This window comes from Bos indicus, chromosome 4 (assembly GCF_029378745.1).
Source record: "Bos indicus isolate NIAB-ARS_2022 breed Sahiwal x Tharparkar chromosome 4, NIAB-ARS_B.indTharparkar_mat_pri_1.0, whole genome shotgun sequence".
Taxonomy (NCBI): domain Eukaryota; kingdom Metazoa; phylum Chordata; class Mammalia; order Artiodactyla; family Bovidae; genus Bos; species Bos indicus.
This window is the reverse complement of record NC_091763.1, coordinates 85659670-85682473: the sequence shown is the minus strand read 5'-3', so window position 1 is coordinate 85682473 and position 22804 is coordinate 85659670. Positions and strand designations below refer to the sequence as shown.

The 22804-nt window shown below is 37.6% G+C and overlaps 1 protein-coding gene across 2 annotated transcripts in view; it reads left to right on the top strand.

Moving 5' to 3' along the window:
• TSPAN12 (tetraspanin 12) overlaps positions 1 to 22804 on the top strand; it is a 66828-nt gene that overhangs the window by 13144 nt on the left and 30880 nt on the right. For both annotated transcript variants that reach the window (XM_019958987.2, XM_019958988.2), the window contains 2 exons: positions 3153 to 3235; positions 4339 to 4474. In XM_019958987.2, coding sequence (XP_019814546.2) covers positions 3153 to 3235; positions 4339 to 4474 — 219 coding nt within the window. The remainder of the gene's footprint in view (positions 1 to 3152; positions 3236 to 4338; positions 4475 to 22804) is intronic.

Sequence of the window (22804 nt, the reverse complement as noted above, 5' to 3'; positions counted from 1 at the left end):
TCTGAAGCTTCAGAGATGAAGGCCTGGATTTGAATCCAGCTCTACCATTCAGAATCTGCAAGACCTTGAACAGGTTTTCATGTCACATTTTACACTGTAATTATCTAGAAGCTCCACAGAGGCTGGGATCTTGCTACTTTTATACATTTTTTGGGTCTGAGACTGATACAGAGAATACAAGGCAGAGGGTTGGTGCTAGGTAAATGAAGTAGTTCCCCTTACCCTCGGTTTCATTTTCTGTAGTTTCAGTCAGACATGGTCAACCGTGGTCCTAAAATATTAGATGGAAAATTCTAGAAATCAACAATTCATAAGTTTTATGTGGTTCTGAGAAGCAGGATGAAACCTCCCACTGTCCGGTCTAGGATGTGGCTCATCCCTTTGTCCACGTAGCCGTGCTGCATTTGCTACTCGCCCATTAGTACATACAGGATTTGAGACACTCTGTGGTTTCAGGCACCCACTGGATTTCTTAGAAGATATCCTCTTTGGATAAGGGGGGAATCTACTGTATTTTCAGCTAAATGAAGACAACATAAGGTTACCAGTTGATTTTCCAGGCAGGTGACTATGTTTCACTGAACAAGAGGTCACAGAGCTCCAGGTGTCGTGCTTACCTGGGAGCCTTTATTGAGAAAGCATGTTTTATGGCCACTCTTTGAGTCAGTAAAGACTCATTCCTGTCTTGTATGTTCATTATTTCAGCATTTAAAGAAAACTTCTAACATAATGGTACTTAATGTTCATTAAGATGCCAGAAACTATTAAAAATCAAATTAAGCTGAAATTCACTGTATTGCACTTAAGGTAAGGCACATTTGAGAAAATTTTCTGAAAGACCTTTAGAACTTAGGCTTAACCTTCAGCTCTTAGAAAAACCTCCCAGGAAGACTCATTTTGAACATATTCTAGATAGTAGCTGTTTAATTTTGTTTTTTTAATTATGGACAATTTAAAACACACAGAAGTAGAGAGCACAGTATAATTAATCCCCATTTATGCACACAATCTCCACTTCCCACTTAACTCCCATGCATCATGATTATTTTTTAAACCATTCATCATGTATCTCTAAAACATAAAGATTCTTTTAAAAAAGTAATACCATTGTCATATCTACAATACTAAATAATAATTTCCTAATATTTTCAAATACCCAGTCATGTTAAAATATCCCCCATCATCTCATAAATGGTTCTTTGTGGTTGGTTCATTTAAATCAGGATCCAAACCAGGTCAACATGGCCTTGGACAATCTCTTTTAAGTTAAAACAGTTTCACCTTCCATCTTTTTATTCCACTTGCCAGCTTTTTTTTTTAATTGGAGTATAATTGCTTTGTAATATTGTATTAGTTTCTGCTATAGAATAAAGTGAATCAGCTGTAAGTATACATATATCCCCTTCCTCTTGAGCCTGCCTTCCACACCCCACCATCCTACCCCTCTAGGTCATCACAGAGCACTGAGCCGAGCTCCCTGTGCTATACGGCAGCTTCCCATTAGCTATCTGTTTTACACATGGTGGTGTATTTATGTCAAACCTGATCTCCCAATTCATCCTGCCCTCCCCTTCCCTTGTTGTGTCCACATGTCCATTCTCAACATCTGTCTCTGTTCCTGCCCTGGAACTAGGTTCAACTGTACTATTTTTCTATATATATGCATTAATATATGCTATTTGTTTTTCTCTTTCTGACTTATTTCACTCTGTATGACAGACTCAAGGTCTGTCCACATCTCTACAAATGACCCAGCTTTTTTAATTAAAAAAACCAGATCATTTGTTCTGTAAAATTTCTTACATTTTTTATTTTGTCGATTGCATGCCCATGGTGGCATTTAACAAGTTTAAATCTGTTCTTTGTATTTCCTGTAAACTGATAGTTAGAGCTTGAGGCTTGATTAGATTCACGTTTGACTTTTTGGTAAAAATACCTCAAAAGTATCTTTGAGTACTTCTGATTGCATCACATTGGGAGATATTATCTCTGTTGTCTCTTTCTGTGATGTTAAGATTGATCAGGGCATCTGGTATTTTATGTCCCCATTCTAAAAGTCCCCATCAGGGCTGGTGGTCCAGTGGCTAAGACTAACACAGATGGAGTTCCATCTGTGGTCAGGGAACTAGATCCTACAAGCCACAGCTAAAGATCCTGTGTGCCACAACTAAGACCTGGCGCAGCCAATAAATAAATTCAATGAATATTTTTTAAAAAGTCCCCATCAGTCCCTTTTCACTTAATGCAGTAGCTCTCAGCCCTGTACTACCTATTAGAACATCTGTGCAGCCTTTACACACTTCTGATGCACAGGCTCCACTTCCAAGAATTTATTCAGGGTTGACTTGGGCTCAGCAATTTTTTTAAGTGTCCTGGGTGATTCTGATGTACAGACAGGACTGAGAGCCACTGACCTGATAATTTTGGCAGTCATTGAGGATCTTTGCCAAGAGAGCCATTATTTCAGAAAAGCTTGTCAAATAGTGATATTCTATCTTGCTTTCTGTACGTATTAGCTGATATTCTTCTGTAAAAACTTTCATTAAGTCTTTGATTCTTTCTCTAGTTTGTATGGGAAAAATTGAATAAACATTGGATTCTTATCAGTTTTCTGAATGATGAGTTGAATATCTAATATCCTCCAAAGCTGTTTAGTGAGTTTTGTTTAAATATTTTTGTGAATTCGTAGACTTTAGTGTATTGGATGTTTTAACCATTGCAGTTGTTATTATTATGTATTATTTTGATGGCCAAATTGTTTAACTTTAGCCAGTGGAAGTCCTTTGAAGTTAGTGCCTGTAACTTTTTGGACATCAGTAGTATTTTATTGCTTCCTTGCTTTTACGTATGATGTATTTTAGGCTCATCTTGTACATTTGATAATTTAGTTGTTCTGTGAAATTCCTGTCCTGGTCTTTCTAATAGTTCAGCTCTCCGTGTCCTATTTAGTGACATTCTATTTAGTGGCTATGATGTAATTACAAAACAGAATGGCAGATATTTATAGTAAAAGTAAATTTCAACAGGTGGTAAATGGTCATTAGGAAAAATCATAATAATTATGTAAATAAAATCCTCAGTATTTTGTTATAAGTCCTGCAGAGCATGATGAATAACTTCTTGGTCACCAATTTGTAATTTTTTACCCACAGTTAATGTCCATCAGCGTGTTGGCTGTGTCTGCTTGGATGAGGGACTACCTAAATAATGTTCTGACTTTAACTGCAGAAACAAGGTAGGTTTTATAATTAATGATTGAATTCTTTCATCAGGGTTTCCTCAGACACTAATTTCTAAGAAACTTTGCCCTCAGCTGTTTAGATGGTAGTGCTCACCCCCGATCATTTGGAAAGTTTTTCCTGCCCATGGTAACACTTAGATTTTCTAGAATTTTCATTAAGGTATACTGCTGTTTGTAGAGGACACCTCTGGTTATGGTAATACCACCTGCCTGTCCTGGAAGTGTTTGAACCAAGCCATATTTGTTACAATGGACAGCACAGCTACTTTTCCTTAAGAAAATAATTGCCAACTTTTTCTTGCCTTCATATTCCTGAGCTAATGAAAACCAAACCCTGCATGTCATTTTCTTACCCAATTTCAAGGATTAATCCACTAACATCACAAATGGCAAACTACTTAATGTCTCTGAGCCTCATTTTCTTCATCTCTGAATAGGAATTATATACCTCTTTGAATTTTCCTAAGGATTTCTGTAAAGTCCTTAACAGGATGGAGCTTAGTAAGCACTTAGTAATGGTCTTTTTTCTGTTATCCTAGTTATTACTCTTACTGTTAAGGCTCTAGTTAATCATTTTTCATGGTTTTTGAGCAGAGAAGGCATCTCCCTCCCTTCTTTATAATATAGACCAATTTCCCTTTCCATAGCAGTGTTTCATATTTTTGGAAAAGTGCACACTGCATGCGGAGTCCCAGATCAGAGAAGAGAGTCTTCTCAGCTGGGAAATACTGAAGTTTCATGTGGTTTCCTCATGAAAGTTAAGGCTTCGGCGCTAATATTAAATGGACTTTTTGAACTGTAGGTCCCTATCTTATAATATATTTTAAATGAGCTGAGATGGGAAGTTTTTTTCTTTTTTTTTTTGTACCACTTGTATAAAAAACTAAACCAAACAAGATAAAACATGAAACAAACAAGCAAGTTGGTGACGGCACAGTGCACAAGTCAGTTGTGTCTTGTGCTATGTCTTGGGTGCCTTTTTATTCTATTTATAATATAAAGACTTCATGAAAGTATCATAGAAGAATATCTGCTTATGTGTGCAGAAAGCGAGATGGGATATTGCTATTCGACCATCTTTTCTGTTCTTCTTTCAGGGTAGAGGAGGCTGTCATTTTGACTTACTTTCCTGTGGTTCATCCGGTCATGATTGCCGTTTGCTGTTTCCTAATCATCGTGGGGATGTTAGGATACTGTGGAACAGTGAAAAGAAATCTGTTACTACTTGCATGGGTATGGTGTTTATATCTCATCTTTATTGTGGTTAAAGAGACCAACCGGTATTGTATTATTGGTTCATCAGTGCAGGAGATTATATACGTAGGGAACTGTGAGAGCAGTTCCCTAATCTGTGGTCATTGTTCAACATCCTGTGAGAAGGGAAGTGTTCTTTCCATGAGAAATGATGTCAGTACAAGTGTTTGCTGTACTCAGAAGATGAGGTGTAGAAATATGTACACTATTTAATTATTTCACTCAGGCCACATGTTAACATTTTCATTTGAAAGTATGAGTTTTTTTTCTAGTGTCAGGGACTTTATTACCACTCCAATAAGCCTTTTGGGACTTGAACTGAGATGTCATCATGGAATTCTGTTTCTTTCTCTCCTTTCTTGTTGTAAACAAACCCACCACTTAAACCCATATGGAATTCAGGTGGGGACATAACAGAGAGAAAGGCATCATAATCCTAGTGCTACCTTTACATATGGCAACCCACTCCAGTTTTCTTGCCTGGAGAATCCCCACGGACAGCGGAGCCAGTGGGCCACAGTTCATGGGGTCACAAAGAGTCGGACACGACTGAGTGACTAAGCACCAAGCACCTTTACCTAGGTTAGTGAAAAGAAGTAAGCCTCAGTTTCCATAATCTTAGTTGTTTTTTTTTTTTTAATTTGGTAAGAATTGGACTAAATTACTTCTTAAATTCCCTTTAGTACTCCATTTCTATGATTCCAAAATCTATGATTAGATTTTTAGCTTAGAAATGAGCAACCCCCCCCTTTAATATGAAACATTTAAAATACAGTTTACACATAGATTTTTGAAGCTCATTGAGTGTATAAAATATGTTAATGGCACCAGGTAGTTGAGACTGCTAACATGTAATTGCAGACACTTCAGATTCCTACAAAAGCAATTTATTGAGTATATCCCTTTCTTTGCAGTAGTTCTCAATGGTATCTGTGCACTCATTTCTTATAGGGAACTTAAAAAAATTTTTTTTAGTGGTGTGCTGATATGCTAGATACCTGAGCAGAAAAAAGCCCTGATTTGTAGCATTTGAAGATTTCTGTGGTGTAAATACTCCCAGCATGGTCAATTTCAGGTTACCAACACAGTGTTGCTGAATGCAGAGCTGGGGAGAGATGAGCACAAATTCTCATTCCGGAGCCAGCTTCTGCACACCAGGGCTCTCCTGGCTTCTGTCCCAAGCCCATTAAAACAGAATCTTAGCGTGAAGCTAAACTAAAGCTTTGCATTTCACAGGAACAACCTGTGTTAATGTATTACTTGGGTTCATGGATGATGACTCTTCAGGTCGCGTGACTGGAAAACAGAAAATGCTGCAGAAAATGAACTACCCTCAGAGAAGCGGTACATGCCCATATCCTCATTTCTGTCCACTTTGGTATACAATGATCTTGATTATATTTTATTTATAATATGTCATTGTTCTTTCAGGGGAAAGGAGGTGGAAGGGTTTGGAATCTTATGTTGCAATTTAAGAAATTTGGATAATAATTTAAACATAAAATAAAGGACTTATATAAAACATAGTTTAAAGGATGGATATAGTATTGAAACTTAAAATCTCAGAATCATTTTCTAAAACCACAGTCTTACAATGATGTCCCATGTATACAGTCATTAGGTCTGGCTACTATTAATATGATTCTTCCTTCTCCCAACTTGTATGATTCTGGATGGTTCCTGGACTGTGGGATGGGGAGGGGTAGGATAATGTATTTCATAGAATCTCAAAGACTTTTAGGAATATATTTTGAAAACCATCTATGCATTCCTTTAGGTAATTTGAATGAAAGTAAAACAATTTGACAAATAAGGTAATTTGGGCTCTCCTTGGGGCAGGATGAATCATAGAGACTTGTGCATAGGAGCTAGTTTGTAATGCTGAAAGAACCTTATGATGCAAAGGTGGCATGGAGGGCTGAGGTTCTAAGGGACGGTAATTTGTTCATTCATTCATTCTTCAAACACTTCAGAGAATATAGGCACTACTAACCTTTGCCATCAGACCAGGTTATACACAGTGGATAGACAGTTTCACTACTGTCTGAAGAGACCTCTAGTAAGATTTACTATGAGTACTGAGGCTAGAGAAGAGCTCCAAGCTCAATCCCAAGGGATCAGCCCACCCTTCAGGAGGATGACTGGAGTAGTTTCATGATGCTGTATCCCATCCCCTGTCCTTTTGCCTGGTTGTTGTTGTTAGTTGCTCAGTTGTGTCCAACTCTTTGCAACCCCATGGACTGCAACATGCCAGGCTTCCCTGTCCTTCACTATCTTCTGGAGAAGAAGATAGTGTCCATTGACATGACTCTATCATGTCCATGGAGTCGATGATGCTACCCAACCATCTCATCCTCTGTCGCCCCCATCTCCTCCTACCCTCAGTCTTTCCCAGTATCAGGATCTTTTCCAATGAGTCGGCTCTTTTCACAGGTTGCCAAAGTATTGGAGCTTCAGTTTCAGCATCAGTTCTTCCAATGAATATTCAGAGTTGATTTCCTTTAGAATTGACAGGTTTGATCTCCTTGCTGCCCACAGGACTCTCAAGAGTCTTCTCCAACACCACAGTTCAAAAGTGGATGTACTCTTTTCCATAAAGCAGCTTTTGGTGCATCGCTGTTCCCCATGTCCATGGCTGCCATCCGCACATTGGTCGTTTCTTCCCCTTGACTATCTGTGGAGGTTTTTCCCCCATTCACATCAGGCTGCTTCTCTCCTTCTAGCAAGTTTCCTGTCTAGACCCAGCACAACCTATCCTTTGCTTGAAGAATGATCTGCAGTCTTAGGTCCCAGTTACCTGTTGCTCATAACTAACCTGCTTCTCAGACAGTTTTTTTCTTCCCCTCTGGCTTTCTTTCCATAGCCTCTTTCTCTAAACAGTTACCAAGTCCCTTAAGGTTCTAGTTCTACAACTTTCGGATCCTGTGTGCCTTCTTTTCTATTCTCATTTGGAATGCCCAGGATCAGGTTCTTCTGACTTCTTACTGAAACACTTCATAGCCCCCTAACTAAACTTCCTGCCTCTGTTGTCTCTTTCTAATTTACCCCAAGTCAGTGCTGCAAGGTTAATATAATGCTACAGTGATCACATTACTCCTGTTTTCCAAAACCCTGAAAGACTCTTGATGGGGTAATGAAGTGTTTAGAGACACCTTAATCTTGCATCAAACTCTTCTGCAATCAAACTTTCATCTGTCACTTCTAGCTTTCTTACTTCATTATTTTCTGGTCCAACTGGATTTTCTGACCCGTGAACGAACTTTTCTGGCTGTGTTCTTTCCTGCCCTTATTCTTGCTGTTCTCTTAGCTAGGGATTTCTTCTAATACTTCTGTTTCAGTACTAACAGCCTGTTACAGTTTGTCTGAAATAGTGCCTCCTGAAATTGTAATAATGATGAAGATGATGATGATAATCAAAAGTAATTGACTTTTCTCAGGTACTGACAAAACGTAAGGCTTACAGGCTGTATAGATTTACATAAAGAGTTTTATATTAATTAAACAGTTTTGTCCTCTCCACAATTCTAATGAGATGTACTGTGCTTAGTCACTCAGTCATGTCTGACTCTTTTCGACCCCATGGACTGTAGCCCACCAGGCTCCTCTGTCCATGGGGATTCTCTAGGTAAGAATACTGGAGTGGGTTGCCATGCCCTCCTCCAGTGGGTCTTCCCAAACCAGGGATCGGACCCAGGTCTCGTGCATTGCAGATGGATTCTTTACCGTCTGAGCCTGAGATAGATAATTATTCCCATATTGTAGGTAAGGGAATGAGGCACAGATTGGTTTAATTATTTGCCTAAGTTTGCATAGCTAATAAATGGAGCATATGGTATTCAGACCATCACAGTCTAGTTCTAACAACATATGTGTAGCACCTTCATGACACTGTTTTACTCTTTGTGTGTGTGTTAGTCACTCAGTCATGTCCGACTCTTTGCGACCCCATGAACTGTAGCCTGCCAAGCTCCTCTGTCCATGGGAATCTCCAGGCAAGAATACTGGAGTGGGTTGCCATTTCCTTCTCCAGGGATTTTGCTCTTTAATTGCTTCCTTTTCCTAAATACTTAAGTATCTTAGTTTAATATGGATTATGTATCTTACATTGTATAAAATGTTTTCTATAAATCTTTCATTTTAAACTCAACAATCGTCTAAGATAGATAATTATAAACGAAGTTCAGAGAGGTTTATTAATATGTCCAAGGTCACTCAGCACTAACAGGTAAAGCTTTGATTCACACCTCCATGTTTTTGACTGCCAAGTCCATTCTCATTGGGCTTTTACCAGGGTCTCCAACAGACATGTTTCAACGTTTGAAGTTCAGTGCTTTTCTCTTATTATAAATTTCCTTTTTTATAACCAGCCCAGATTATCAGACTACAAACAGCTTGATAATATGAACCATTCATCTTGCCTATTGCTTTAATAATTTTTTTATGAACTCAAATAATAACCAGAAAATTAGAACAGTGTGAGTAGAAGTGGTCAGCACATCACATGAAGGATGGTGTCTGGAAGACAATGATGGATGAGATTTTCAGGCAGGAACCTGGCTGTTAGATAGGTTCAGACAATAGTGGCTTGTTAAAGTGGGGCAGCACTCATGCAGGTTATGATGGGTTATTAGGTCTTTGGCAAATATTTGCAAGGCAACTCTCATGGTTTCTTCTTTTGTGTCCTTTAGCTTTTTATCCTAATTAAAAAAAAACTTTGGAAGGTTCCTTAATTGTAGTTGTAAATTTTAAGAAAGCCCAATACGTTCAATCCAAATTGTGCACTTCCTTGTATTCAAAATCATGCTTCACTTTTAAGACCCATAAACTATCTTAGAGGAGGAAACATTTTTCTTTTTTTAAAGACAACTTGTATCTCTGAGAGCTGCCGTATCTCTTGAATGATTACTAAAAAAAGAGCTGACAACTGGGCGATGGTGCTACTTAAGCATAAGTCAAAGTCAAAATGCCATTATTCATCTGACTGGTCAAGAAAAGCTTTACAACTCTCCTACCCTCTACCCGACTCCTACCCCCACCCCCCAAAGAAACAACTGCAGGCTAAGAGGCCATCTGTAGGAAAACATTTATTGAGAATCGTGATCAAGAATTTGACCCTTCTGTTGAATTATAGGTACAAATTGTTAAAACACTCTAATTTAAGTTTCCTAAACATACAATTAAATTTGCATTTCAGCTAGACAACGAATAATATTTTCGTATAAGTATTTTCCTTGCAACATTTAGGATATACATCTACTAAAACATTTTCTTATCTGAAAGTCAAATTTAAATGAGCATCTTGTATTTTTATTTCCTGAAGTTAGCAACCCTACTGTAACCAGATTTGTTCTTAAAAATGTGAAACTGTCACAGAACAGAAACTTCGATGTATTTGTAGGAAGAGATTATGAGTAATTAAATCCCAATTATATTGGGAAGACAAGCCAAAATGACTAAGAAGATAAACTTGAATGTGCCATGACTTTCAAAGTAATTTCAGTAGCAGAACTTCTTTTCTATTTTAGAGAGAAACCGAAGCTAAATGGAAATTGGTTTTAAGCTTTAGATGGGTACTTCCCAAGGCTTTTAGCTGTAGACTAAATGTAATTCATTTGTTATTGCAGTTCTACCTTGCTATTAACATAGGCATTAGGAAAGTGGTGCCAGCTCAAGGGAAATGTAAACAGGTTGAACAGATGTGTTTACAATATCGACAGCAGCTGAATGTCACCATCAGGAGATTGTCATTTGTCAGAGTGTGATGTTAATATGTACTCGACTGCCAGCAACCCACAACTTGTCAGGCCCTGGTCAGAAATTAAGTTGCATGCATCTCACATGTGTAAGATCAGTACCTTATATATAAATGGAAAGGTTTTATTTTTTTTTCACCCTTATTATCCCAGAGAATTTTCACATAGCTAGTGATTATGTGGAAGCACTTTTAAACTTTCTTAAAATATCCAGTGGTTGCACCAGATTTGAAATGATTCTCTTGATGGAAATCAAGTACATTTTTAATGGCCATGGAGAAATAAACCATCCTCAGTGTTCTGTTGTTTAAAATCATAATGCAAAACTGGAATATCTTTAAATTGGAGTTAATTTCCTACAGACTCAAAGTTCTTCTTTCAAGTAGTTACACATTTAATAGTGATAATGCTACTGATAACCTATTAAGTTAAAATTAAACTATTAAATTAAGTATCTTTATTATCTGCTAATAGTTTTGGTTGATAGCCTAGTACCTTTATTTCTAAGTCAAGGTCCATCATATCATTGATTACATGTTCAGCATCTGCCCAGAGTTTCGCTCTGTTTTCTCAGAAAATACTTATAGCAACTTTATATGGTTAGATGTATTTTATAACTGAGGGAAAGTAAGATGCCCAAAGACACACAGCTGCTAGTTGCTTTCATCAGCATTTAGATACAAATTACATTCAAAGTCTGTACATGTTTCACTCCACCACCCAATGACTGGAATATATTTAATTAATTGCTGGCATAACTTCTATAAGACTTAAATATGCTTCATCTATAATTCTAACGTATTCAGTAGTCATTCAACTTTTAAAGGTATATAATATTTTAATGTTCTTATTACAAAAGGAATTCTAAAAATCCAGCCTTAGTTCTCCCTTATCCTATCAAAGAATCAGACAGCTTCTCTTTTCCTTTCTTGCCTCTTTTCTGCCCCTGTCTTTCCTTTTCCCCTCTGTAAACATATATTGAGTACCCAGTCTGTGATAAACACGAGATACAGAGATGAAATGGGAGACTGCAAAAAATAAAAAAGCAAAATAGACCATTAAAGTTATAAATAAATTAGTGTGGGAACCCTGAATAAGGAGCAGCTGGAGGTTTCCAGGAGATTTTGCAGGAGAGTCTTTGTTTGAGCTGGATGTTGAAAGTGTGTAAGAGTTTTCTGGCGGAGGAGGGAAGTTACATGCAGACTGTGTGCAAAGATACAGAACCGTGTACATGTGTTCCCCATCCTGAACCCCCCTCCCACATCCCTCCCCATCCCATCCCTCAGGGTCAACTGATCCATGTCAATGTATGGCAAAACCCACTACAATACTGTAAAGTAATTAGCCTCCAATTAAAATAAATATATTAATTAAAAAAAGAAGAAAACAAACCACATTAAACAAGCATTTCTTATTAAAAAAAAAAAAGAACTGTGAAAGAACATGGCAAGTTTAGGCAAAACTTAGAAATTCTGGTGGCTATGGTGTCAGTGAAAAGTGGTTGAAGTAGTCTGAAGACCATGAAGATCTTTGTAGGAGAGTCTAATGTTTTCCCTTGGACTGTGGTCAGTGAGTGTGTCTAGCATTTGATGAAATGATAACATTTAGGAATGGAGGCTTTGGGAAGGATGGTTAGTGGTTATACACAAGTAGGAGAGCTGGGTTTGATCCCTGGGTCAGGAAGATCCCCTGGAGAAGGAAATGGCAACCCAATCCAGTGTTCATGCCTGGGAAATCCCATGGACAGAGGAGCCTGGCAGGCTGCAGTCCATGGGGTCACGAAAGAGCTGGACATGACTGATCGACTGAGCACAACCCCTAGTCCTTGGAAGCATGGATGGGGTCTGGACCAAGACTTTGGGGACTGGATGGAAGACAGCTGAATTCAGCATATCTTGCTGAGATAGTATTTTTGCACATGATAGTAATGTTTGTATTACTTGACATCAGGAAACAGGATATTATTCAGTATCTATGTGTTTCTAATCTAATAGACACATATCCCATTCAATATAGGCATTTTATTTTGACATGTTAACTAGAATTCTTTTAAAGTTGTAGTTTTAAAATTTAGTTGTTAAACTCACAAAAATTTCAGTCAGAGGAAACCAAAGATGATGCAGGCATTTCTGCATCCAGAGGCTCAGTTTGCACATCTTGGTTTCTTAAATGAAGCTGGCCGTATTGCCTCTAATTATACCCCAGGAAAGCACATAAGCAAATGTATTTGAAAGGAAATGTCATGATATTCCTGCCCTTAGTGGTGGGTCTTTGTGACAGGATCTGGAGTGTTCTTTGGACTTTTTGCTTACTTTAGGGTTTGAAGTATGAATGGCTCAAGGTTTTGTATTTCTGACTTTGGTATGATTTAGGTATACTCTGTCATAGTAAGCATTTTAAGCTTTGTTATATATTGTTTCTTAATATATACATTTGCGATAGCTTTGGCTAAATGTAAGGGATATAAATCTATACCCATCGATTTGGTGAATGTCCCCAGTCTGTGTGGAGTTCAGTGACAGATATTTCTCTGGCAGCACATGCTCTTAAAAGGGTGATTTCAGCAAATGCTCCCTTGAGGCTAATTCAGCAATTGTGTAGAGTTTCTGCTTTCACGTTTGCTATTGACTTCCTTTGGCCTGGGTGGAGCAGTAACTATTCATTTGAAATCATATCATCTAGAAGACTTAGGCAATAGAGCTAAATCAATAGTCAAGCAAATGACACAAAAGATGAGAGAATTAAGAATTGTTGAAGCTATAATGAGGAAAATAACTTTTAGAAAGACTTTCTGGAAAAATGAAGTTTAATATTTACTTGTATGCAATATCTGAAAAATGTGAATTTTTCTTTTCTTTCTTTCTTTCTTTTTTTTTTCTTTTTGGCCATGCTGTGTGGCATGCAGGGGCTTAGTTGCCAGTAGGTGATGGTGGTTTAGTCACTTAGTTTCATCCGACTCTTTTGTGACTCCATGGCTCCTCTGTCCATGGGATTTCCAAGGCTAAAATACTGGAGTGGGTTGTCATTTCCTTCTTTAGGGAATCTTCCCAACCCAGGGATCAAACCTGCATCTCCTGTATTGACAGGCAAATTCTTTACTGCTGAGCTACCAGGGAAGTTTCCTGACCATGTATGGAATCTGTGCTCCCTGCAGTGGAAGCTTGGAGTCTTAACCACTGGGAACCACCAGGGAAGAGCCCATTTCCTTCTTTATTCAGATACAGGGTGATTACAGGCTCTGATGATGTGCTCAAATTAAGATGAATCTTCTCAGCTCACATTACAGAAACACTAATTTTAAGTATATAAGCACTGTAGTTGTATCACTTAGTATTCCTCTTAAGCAATATATTTGAATTATTCAGAAATAAGCGATTATCCCTGAATTTTCTTTAGATTACCATATTATTTCAGTTTTTGATGCTGTTGTTCAGTCGCTAAGTCGTGTCTGACTCTTTGCAAGCCCATGGACTGCAGCACACCAGGCTTTCCTGTAAAACTTTATAATTTGGAAGCTATGCATTTTCTCAGTATGGTCACAGCTGTGAAGACATTTCAGAAACATCTTTTAGAATACTGGAATTTTATTAGATTATATATCCAATGTCAAAATTGTTTCTAATTAAGTAAAAATATGAATCTGTTCAGTGACTCTTCTAGGAAACAACCATTTAAAATATAAATTTTCCAGTTTCTGTGCAGAGTTTACACAGCTGAGTTGAAGACACGGACTGATAACTTTTAAGGAGACCCTGAGAAGTTTTTGTTTTGTAATTAAAATACTTTAATTCTAAAAGCTCTTTTTTGTGTTGTTAAAGTACTTAAAAACAACAACAACCACTATGAGGAAGGATAGATAGCTTCTTCTATGGGAAGTATTTAATAGCGACAAGAGGAAGCGTTTGAACTGAGATCTGAGGGGGAAGGCAGAATTCCGGTGAATCATGGGCAGAGGTGGGCAAAGGTTGATGGAAAGACCTTTGCTGGGGAAGCAAGGGACTTTGAGGAATTGAAAGGCTAGTGGAGAGAGTAATTGTGATAAGATTCAGAAGTTCATGGAGTGCTTGGCAAAGGGCATGTGTAGGTCATTGGAGAGATGTGTGCCAGGCATGCAGGGCTAAGACTTGACTGTGTGACTTAAGCCAAATCATGGGGATGTCTTGAATATCCTGTGCATATACTCTGCAGTGTGAAGTTTGGGGAGCTGAAGAGTGATGTGATCTGCTCTATCTTTTGCCACATAACCCTGAAGCAGTATCCCTTCTTACTTTCTTCTGGGCTCTTATCTCATTTACCCGGCGGGGGATCGCTACCCAATCCTGCCGCTCTGGGCTAAGCAGACTTGGCATTTAGAGAAACTTTTTTAATGATAGAAGAGAGAATGGAAGATGTATTTTTCTTCTATCAATGTGCCTTTACTAATGAAGGAATAAAGGTTTTCAGGTGGGGCAGTCTAGCTAAGGTTTTAGAAATTTTTCACAGATGTACATCAGAAATAAAAATTTTATTATTCTGGATGTTTTGAGTTCAGGTTTAATAGCAAAGTTATAGTCATATCAAGCTAAAGTAGGCACCAGGAAACTGGGTGTGCAGCAAGGGTGCTCTCAGGGAGACCAGCCAGACAAGGGCTCTTGTGGAATGGTCAGAACAGTAGTTCTTTGGAATGCTGCCACAGTTTCCCAGACTCAGGGGAAAAAACGTTCCATAAACAGTTGACTAGTAGCAGAGGATTGTTACAGAACTGCTTAACTTGTTTGAGAACAAAATTTTTAAGCACGTTAGAAGCACTTATCTAATGATAATGGATAGGGACCTTTCAAATTATTATTAGTCTGTCTATAAAAGCAGGTCTTCAAGGATCTCAAGTTTTTAACATTCTTATAACTAAAATATTTGTTGTAACAAACATGCATTAAAAAAATTCATCTGTAATTTGTGCTATTAAATTGTGTCTTTCACCAATTAGATTCTATTACTGGTGTTTGGGCACTTTGGTGAAAATTTTGTAATTATATCGTTATTCACATATGATTTTCTTTCCCTGAACTTTAAGCGTGACTGTGGACAGACAGGCTTGTGTTCTTACATTTTATTATTTTAAAAAGGAAAATACATATTTTTGGTTCAGGAACAAAGTACTTTTACTCGAGTAGATTTATCAAAAAAACCCCAAAAAACAATAAACTTCTTCACTTGTAATAAATATTTGTATTCATGAATTTATAAAATTTAAAGAATACATTCCCCTTTAATATTCTTAAAAAAATTTTTTGGCCTTGCCATGCAGTCTGCGAAAACCCCAGTTCCCTGAGCAGGGACTGACCCTGTCACCTCTTCAGTGGAAGCGTGGAGCCCTAACCACTGAGCCACCAGGGAATTCTGTTAAAACTCTTTTAACAAGTTGGCTTGAGATTTTCCGAAAAATGTGCAAAGATAAGTTAAAATGTGTATCTTGTTTGAAAATAAAGGTAAAGCCAAAGAATGTGATTTAGAATATAATTTTGCAAATATAGATCAATTTAAAAGTTATTATGGATAGTAAAGTATGTATTCTCTTTTTATCTAATAAGTCTCTTAGAATTTCCAATCTCTTATCCTACTCTAACTGATGTTGTCTTAAAGATGCCTGTTGTAATGACTCCTGGCCCTCTGGTGTTTGCAGGGGATCTGACCATGTTTGGGTCTGAGTGAGAGGCGTGACTGGGATTGAATCGAGCCTAGCGTCCTTTGGTTGCTTGGGATACTTCCTCTGGACTTTCCCTCCAGGTTCTGGTGATGGAGACCCCTATCTCGCATTGTGAGGAACAGCCCAGTAATGCATAGAGACAGCTTCTTCTAAGACCAGTAACACCCTGTAAATCATTTGCAATGGGGCCAAGCTTGTAGACTTTAGCTGACCTGGCTTACAAAGCAGCAGAAACTATATATGTGGTGACCCGTCTAGCGAGACCAGTTGCTTTATTGTCTCACCCTTAATGGTTTACCTGTCACGATATACATCACTGACCCTGAGAACCCATAGCCCTTGGCCGAGTCCCTCTGATCCTGGCATAACGCATTTCTCTGTCTCGCGGTTTGAACTGCGTGTGAAGCAAACACCTACTAATCTGAACTTCACTAGCATCTCTGATAGAGAAACTAGCTCATCAATTACCAGTGTCAATAAGATGGAAAGGAGGGTAAATTAAGATACATTATTACAAAAAGTTTTCTATATTTTTACTCAAGTGTAAACATGCGCAAAGGACCACAGCTTACCAATCACTTTCTTACTTTAGCTCACTTTTCTGCATGGGCTCAAGAATGACAAGACTTTATTTCTTCAAAAACTGGTGTATGGTTCTAGCTTTTTCTCAACTAGATTGAACTCATCTCACTTATGATTCTTTAAAGAAAGGAAATTTAATGTTGCCTTTTTTGGGGGAATTTTTGTAAAGACACATGAAGCGTGGTGAATAATTGGCCTTCAGAAAGTACCAAGCCTATGTCTGCTATGACATCGTTTTGAGACTTGGCTAAAACAAAGGCTTTGTGTAGGGATGTGTTCTAAGCACAAGTGCTCTTGGACTGTTAGTTTCATCCGGGTGGATTCTTAACAGAATGTCGGCTGTTCCATTATCTTGTACAAATATTTGGCAGTGGAATTCTCTTATTTACTAACTATAAGTAATATAATATTTTTAAACCTCCAATCACTGGGAAAGGAAAAATAAACAACTGACACAGAGATACTTAACACTGAAAGCTTGCAGAGTTTAGCATTTGACAGGGTAGAGACTGGAGTTTATCATTTATCATTTAGTGAATTCAGGCTTTCATCAAACTTTTTGTTTATTAAAACTGTTGGTTACGTAGTATGTAAGTAGGAGTCCAAAGGCACCATGTTTTTAAAATATTCAAATGTCTGGTCAAGTATGTTATATTTTAAAATAGTTTTTATTTGCAGAGAGGTGAGTCTCAGGTTGTATTCATTTTCCAAGATAAGCAAATCTGACTTTGGTGGTTTTAAATTGTGTTGAATGTTACTTAAGAAAAAAACCTGAGTCTTTACTTATAAATTAAGAGGCTAGCAGATTAAAGTAACTTTTACAATGTTTATAATTTTTACTTTTTGCTTAGTGAAATATATCCTCACTGAGGAGTTCTGTGATATGTAGTTGATTATCTGCTTGCCGGCACAGAAAAACTTATGAGAAAGACATACAGTTTTGCTTTAATGTAAAAATTCTTTTCCAGGAAAACAGTTTGGAGAATAACTATTTTGTCTATTTATGGTAGGGCTTCCCAGGTGGCACTAGTGGTAAAGAATCCGCCTGCCAGTGCCAGAGACGCAAGAGACACAGTTTCACTTCCTGGGTGGGGAAGATCCTCTGGAGTAGGAAATGGTATTCTTACTGAGTAGGCTCCAGTATTCTTGACTGGGAAATTCTGTGGACACAAGAGCCTGGTGAGCTACAGTCTATGGGGTTGCAAAGAGTCAGACATGACTGAGTGCACACACACACACACACATGCACACACTATTTATGGTACATTGGATATAGGATTCTTTGTTTCCTTTAGATAGTATATATCTCAGAGTCCTCTGTCCATAAAACTGGATAGGATGAGGCCAAGTTTTATATTAATAGAGCATATTTCTTATAAAAAGGCTCTTCGTAATGAATGTATCTTTTCCTATATTTCTCAACTGCTTATAAAGTTTAATATCCTCAATAAATATTACCACTCAATAAATTGATTGGCTTTGTTAAGGCAGATTGCTTTCTTGTTTTCATTAGATTGATAGAAGTTAGAAATGAGAAAATTAAATGAGTCTGTTTTCTCCAAAGTAAAAAGTATTTGAAATATTTTATATAAAAGCTTAAGTAATGCTTATTTCACTTATTAGTGTTTTTATGAAAGTTCAATGAAAGAACTGTTAAGCAGTCATTGGCCATATGGCACTGTATTTCATTATAAAAATTGCAAAATATGAATAAGAACAAAAATTAATTTTACTATTAATTTAAAAAAAGCTGATCTGACTGACTTAATGTAAGTTCAAAACATGAAAAGAGGAGGTGGAATTTTTGATGTAACTTGTCCAGGAACTTGACATAGCAGTTAAGGCAGCATTTGTGCCTTTAACTAGGCATTATTCAGTTCAGTTCAGTTCAGTCGCTCAGTCGTGTCTGACTCTTTGCGACCCCATGAATTGCAGCACGCCAGGCCTCCCTGTCCATCACCAACTCCAGGAGTTTACTCAAACTCATGTCCATCGAGTCAGTGACGCCATCCAGCCATCTCATCCTCTGTCATCCCCTTCTCCTCATGCCCCTAGTCCCTCCCAGCATCAGGTTCTTTTCCAATGAGTCAACTCTTTACATGAGGTGGCCTAAGTACTGGAGTTTCAGCTTTAGCATCATTCCTTCCAAAGAACACCCAGGACTGATCTCCTTTAGAGTGGACTGGTTGAATCCCCTTGCAGTCCAAGGGACTCTCAAGAGTCTTCTCCAACACCACAGTTCAAAAGTATCCATTCTACAGTGCTCAGCTTTCTTCACAGTCGAACTGTCACATCCATACATGACCACTGGAAAAACCATAACCTTGACTAGACGGACCTTTGTTGGCAAAGTAATGTCTCTGCTTTTGAATATGCTATCTAGGTTGGTCATAACTTTCCTTCCAAGGAGTAAGCATCTTTTAATTTCATGGCTTCAATCACCATCTGCAGCGATTTTGGAGCCCCCCAAAATAAAGTCTGACACTGTTTCCACTCTATTAGGTGGAGGGAAAAAGGAATATTTTTGCTATCCTTAAAATTTTGATATTATTGGTAGTCTTTTTTTCCCCTACTGGATAAGTTCAAAGATGAGAATATGGTGTTTTAGTTCAAAGACAAGAAAGCATTTGTAAACACCCATGGGAACATGTACTTGTATGTATGTGTGTTCAGTAGTTGGGATCTATAGGTGATGGGTTGTAAGGTATTGTTAACATCACCATCAACATGCCTGATATAACATGTACTATTTGCCAACCACTATTGTACGTGCTTTACATGTATCAGCTCATTAAATTCTCTCAACTGTACTATAAGGTTCCCATTGTTGTTATTTCCTTTTTGTACATGGGGACACAGAAACACAGAAAAGTTAAGTGATATGCCCAACTATTAAGTGGTCAAGTCAGTATCTGAATTCAGGATGCTTGGCTGCAGTAACTGTGCTGTGAGCATTCTGTTGTCTCTCAGTGAATCTAGTTCCATTCTCTCTTTCAAAGGTACAGCTAATTATATTTTTGCAATACTTATTGAAGAATAACATATAATGTACATACATCCTTGGCATAATAAGCACACATACATTTGTATATATGCATATATGTGTAAGAATACTTGATTTTTACCTACTTCTATATACTTTTAACTTTATATATTTATAGTACTTGATTATATGTACAAACATAAATGTTTCTTGAGCAAATAAACTAAATCCAAGCCTCTCTCTCATGGAACAAAATTGCCCCTAACATAGAGTTCTAAGCTTCAAAATTTTGTGACTAAAGTGAATATAGAAATATATTCACTTTATTTAAAATATATAGAATAGAAAAAATAGAAATAGAAAAAAATATAGAATAGAAAATAATCCAGCTCACACTGATTTAAATAGACTGTATGTGTGGTTTTAATAAGCAGTATCACAGGAGAGATTCAAATTTCCAAATAGGGTCTGGTGAAAGAGACGTCTAGGAGTTTGTAAATCACATTTGTGTGCATATATGCTAAGTCATTTCAGTAGTGTCCGACTCTTTGTGACACTGTGGACCATAGCCTGTCAGGCCCCTCTGTCCATGGAATTTCATAGGCAAGAACACTGGAGTGGGTTGCCGTGCCCTCCTTCAGGGGATCTTCCCAACGCAGGGATGGAACCTGCATCTCTTATGTCTCCTGCATTGGCAGATGGGCTCTTTACCACTAGTACCACCTGGGAAGCCCAAATTACATTTAAATATACACCTTTTGTATTTTGTATAGCATCCCTATTTTCAGTTAGTGAAGGTACATTTAGCATAAGGTGTTTCATCACCTGAGCATAAGTTTCTGTCAATCACCCCCTTTACTCCCAATAAGCATGAAGTATAATTGAGCTACTTAAAATTTTCAGCCTTTTTGAATAACCTTTTCTGTACAAAACATATTAAATCCTCCAGCTACCAGCCTTTTTATCTTGATCTCCAGGTTGTCAGGGGCAGGGCTATTGTTTAATTTTATTTTTACTTTTATCAGAGTGCTTCATACACAAAATGTAAATTTAATTCTAAAATGCTTCTTATGAAAAATAGTAGTCCTCCACCTTTATCATTTTACACTCCAAAGAAAGAAGCAACGACTTTCAGTTTTTGTTTTAGCAGATTCCCTTGAAATTTTCATCCATGTCTTTACATCACATTTTAATGTAACTCTTTTCATTCTTCTAGTTTTAAGGGTCTATCCATTGTCATCTATGGAATAGGAGGAACTGGTATCCTTTCCTGCCCTCAGCAAACCCCTTCCCCCACCATGGATACTTCCTGTCTCCCCTCAACACAGATATATCATTTTGGTTAGAACAGTGTTTACATGATCATGACTATGTAAATGTTATTCACAGTTGGGCAAGGTAAATTATTGGGTTTACCTTTTCTTTCTGGAATAATACTTTGGATTTTGGGGGGGATTAATAACTCTCCTTGTTTTTCATGTATTAATATTTCTAACTCTAAACTTCTTCTGGTGTATGTTTTCTCCTTGTATATTCAAATATTTGGGGTAGTCTATCGATGATTATTTTTAAAGAAATCTCAGTGTGTCTTAGACCCAGTCTAGACTGTTGGAGCTATTGCTGTCATGGGATATCCCTTGACCACCATTCTGAGATTTCCTTTGCCTCGCTTTTGTTTTAGATCCCTTGTTTCCTGGAATCCAGGTCATTGTCCCGCTCTGTTTAGTCTCTCATTTTAGGGAGCATACCTTCCAGTAGTTTCCTGAAAAAACATACATAGGAAATACAGTTTTTAAAAAACTGCCTGCTTAAAAAATGGCTTTATATACCCTTACATGTTCTTTTAAAAAAAAAAAAATTTTTTTTTTTGTTGGAGTACAGTTGATTTACAATGTTGTGTTAGTTTCAGATGCACAACAAAGTGTGATTCAGTTATACGTATACATATATTCATTCTTTTTTAGATTCTTTTCCCATGTTGGTTATCATAGAATATTGAGTAGAGTTCCCTGTGTAGTAGGTCCTTGTTGGTTATCTGTTGTATATAGTAGTATGTGTGTATTAATCCCAAGCTCCTGATTTATCCTTCCTCCCCACGTTTTCCCTTTGGTAACTGTAAGTTTGTTTTCGATACCTGTAAGTCTGTTTTTGTTTAGTAAATAAGTTCATTTATGTCATTTTTAAAAAAAATTAGACTCCGCATATGAGTGATAAGATATATGTCTTTCTCTGTCCGACTTACTTCACTTAGTACAATAATCTCCATGTCCGTCCATGTTGCTACCCTTATATGTTAATTCTGATGGCTGTAGAATTAAAGGTTGGAAATAATTTTTCCCTCTGAATTTTGAAGACATTCTTCTGCTGCCTCGGGCTTCCAATATTTTACTGAGAAGTCCAGTGCTATTTTGGTTTTGAACCTTTGTGGGAAAAGTATTTAAATATGAACTATTCTGTTTCTAGTATTCTCCTTTATCCTCGGCTATACCTAGTGTCCCCAATTTTGAGACTCTGTTTTACTGTTTCCACAGAATAACACCCCATCTTTTAACTTCTGTACTGGTAGGGGTGGGTAGTCACTCAGCTACATAGTAGAGAAGGGGACCAGAGGGCTCTAATTTCTTCCTAAACAAGTTTTCAACACATCATCCTCTTTTTAGCTCTACCTTCGTCCACTTCCACAAGTGGATGCCCATACCAGGGCTGCCAGCACATGAGCATCTGCGGGGCTCTGTATATGAATCAGGTTATTCCCAGCTTTCTCCACTGACGATTAAGCGTTCAGCTTTGGGGGACTGCTGAGAAACTTGCTATTCATCTATTTGCTTTGTACCTTCCAAAATATGCTTGCTATTGTCTTCTTTTCCTTTATCTCTGGGTTTAAGTCTTTTAAAAATATCCCTTTACTGTTGTTGAAGTGAAGTTTCAAGAGAGAAAAGGGATAAAGGCGTGTATTTAACCTACTTTCTTTAGGGGGAAATTCTGGGGAGTGGGGGAAGTGTCAGGGGACCAGCTTATTTTTATAAATCAATATTTGTTTAAGAAAAGACCTCCTTGAGATTTTACTCTCTTGCCTGTACACATGTAATAAGATGAAATAATCTTTAATAAGGGAAATGAATCCCCTTTATTTCTCTTGGAGGATGTGTTTATTTACAAGTCATGAAGGGTTAAATAGGAAGGCAGGATTCCATGTCTTTACCTTCCTCCTCAAATACTTCCAGGGGACAAAGGGACTAGTAAACTGTGCCATTCTTGCCCTTCTGTGGCCAACCTTTGTTTAAAATAACAGAAGAATTGATTTC